Raw genomic sequence first — 2,206 nt, 5'->3', positions numbered from 1 at the left:
CATAAAAGGGCCAAGTTTGAAGACCCCTGGTATAGGGCAGGGATGGGGAACCTTGGCTCTTTTCTGACTCGTGGACTTCAACTCCCAGAATTCCTGAGCCAGCCACGCTGAGGGAAAAGGGAGAAGTTTCCAAGCTGAGCGTTGCTGGCTCAGGAATTCTGGGAGTTGAAGTCCACGAGTCATAAAAGAGCCAAGGTTGTCTACCCCTGCCATAATCTATTGAAGTAACAGTGAATTGATGAACAGATAGATTTGGCTTGATATGCTTCAAGTGGTTATTAATTCTCGATCGGCCCACTGTTATCTTTTATGAGACTCCAGAAATGGACCTATCCATCCTTTCGTCATGCAGGCCGCATTTCAATCAACTCCGAAATAAATCTTAAACATCCTTTTATTCCCCCCTCTAAGTATTTGAAATATTAGTTTGCTAGACCGTCTTACATTTTTGTATTCTTTGATGTTCTTATACAGATCCGTGCCAGGAACGTTAGCAAGTTTACCCCAGGAAGGACTGACAAAACAAAACAAAATATTGGTCAAGATCAAGATTTCAAAATTAAAACCAATGCAATCCTACAGAACAGAATTTGGTGCAAGCAATGGCTGGGAGCCATATACAAAATTTGTTGCAAGCAAGGGTAGCTCAGCCATCACTGATAGCCTAACTTGTGAAATACATGTAGTCCTCAACTTACGACCACAATTGGGAGCAGAATGGTGGTTGTTAAATGAGTCCCAGCCTGTTTGCAACCTTTTTTTTTTGCCATGGTGAATTATAAGTGAATTATTATCTGAGGGGCTGCCACAAGGCAGAGGGGGTCAGTTTGTTCACCAGAGCACCAGAGGGAAGGACAAGAAACAATGGTTGGAAACTGATCAAAGAGAGAAACAACCTGGAATTAAGGAGAAACTTCCTGACAGTGACGACAGTTAACCAGTGGAACAGCTTGCCACCAGAAATTGTGGGTACTCCATCACTGGAGATTTTAAAGAAGAGACTAGACAAGATATAAGTTCTCCTGCTTGAGCAGGGGGCTGGACTAGAAGATCTCCAAGGTCTCTTCCAGTTTCTATTCCATTCCATTCCATTCTGCGTTCTATTCTATTCTATTCTATTCTTATTTCTTTATTCTATTCTATTCTATTCTATTCTATTCTATTCTATTCTTATTTCTTTATTCTATTCTATTCTATTCTATTCTATTCTTATTTCTTTATTCTATTCTATTCTATTCTATTCTTATTTCTTTATTCTATTCTATTCTATTCTATTCTATTCTATTCTATTCTTATTTCTTTATTCTATTCTATTCTATTCTATTCTATTCTATTCTATTCTATTCTATTCTATTCTATTCTTATTTCTTTATTCTATTCTATTCTATTCTATTCTATTCTATTCTATTCTATTCTATTCTATTCTATTCTATTGCAGTTTTAGTGAATCTTGCTGTCATTAAGCGAATCTGGCTTCTCTCATTAATTTTGCCTGTCACAAGCTCTCTGGGAAGGTCACAAATAGCGATCACACAACCCCAGCATGCTGCAATCAGTTGCCAAGTGCCCAAAATTGTGATCCTGTGACTATGGGGATGCTGCGACCATCAGGAGCAAAAGGACCGGTTATAAGTCATATTTTTCAGTACAGCTGCTAAATGAAGTCAAGGGCTATCCGCAAATAGCAAAAGCAAAAGCAATGGCAGCTTTGGTAGCACTTTGTGCTTGAAAAAGCTCTGTCTGGGGAGGGATTTGCATTTATTTTCCAGTCTTGGGCGCAAAATTCTTTTGGGGGGATTATACTCACAACTGAACTCTCAGCACCACCGTCAGCAGGGCAAATACCAAACCAGCAAGTAATCCCAAATCCAATCCCAGGATGATGGATGCTACACACGTGAAAACCCAGATCATCTGGAAAAAGAAAGAGATGGGTGTGTTAAATCACCGCATAGAGATTGCCGTCAATAGGCTTTGAAGAGCCCTGGTGGCACCGTGCAGTATTGCAGGCAAACGGTACCCATTGTCTGGAGTTCGATCCTGACAGGGCTCAAGGTTGACTCAGCCTTCCATCCATCCGAGGTCGGTAAAATGAGGACCCGGATTGTTGGGGGCGACAGGCTGACTCTGTAAACCGCTTAGAGAGGGCTTTGTAAAGCACTGTGAAGCAGTATATAGGTCTAAGTACCATTGCTATCCCTCCCTC

At 40.8% G+C, this 2,206-nt stretch overlaps 1 protein-coding gene across 1 annotated transcript in view; it reads right to left on the bottom strand.

Moving 5' to 3' along the window:
* LOC107299671 (pendrin-like) overlaps positions 1 to 2,206 on the bottom strand; it is a gene marked incomplete at its 5' end in the record, with an annotated part of 24,906 nt that overhangs the window by 12,363 nt on the left and 10,337 nt on the right. The window contains 2 exons of the mRNA XM_015829018.1: positions 445 to 514; positions 1,808 to 1,914. Of these exons, the coding sequence (XP_015684504.1) occupies positions 445 to 514; positions 1,808 to 1,914 (177 nt within the window). The remainder of the gene's footprint in view (positions 1 to 444; positions 515 to 1,807; positions 1,915 to 2,206) is intronic.

Source organism: Protobothrops mucrosquamatus, unplaced genomic scaffold (genome assembly GCF_001527695.2).
Source record: "Protobothrops mucrosquamatus isolate PMUCROS unplaced genomic scaffold, P.Mucros_1.0 scaffold5255, whole genome shotgun sequence".
NCBI classification, from domain to species: Eukaryota; Metazoa; Chordata; class Lepidosauria; order Squamata; family Viperidae; genus Protobothrops; species Protobothrops mucrosquamatus.
This window is presented reverse-complemented; position numbering and strand designations above follow the sequence as displayed.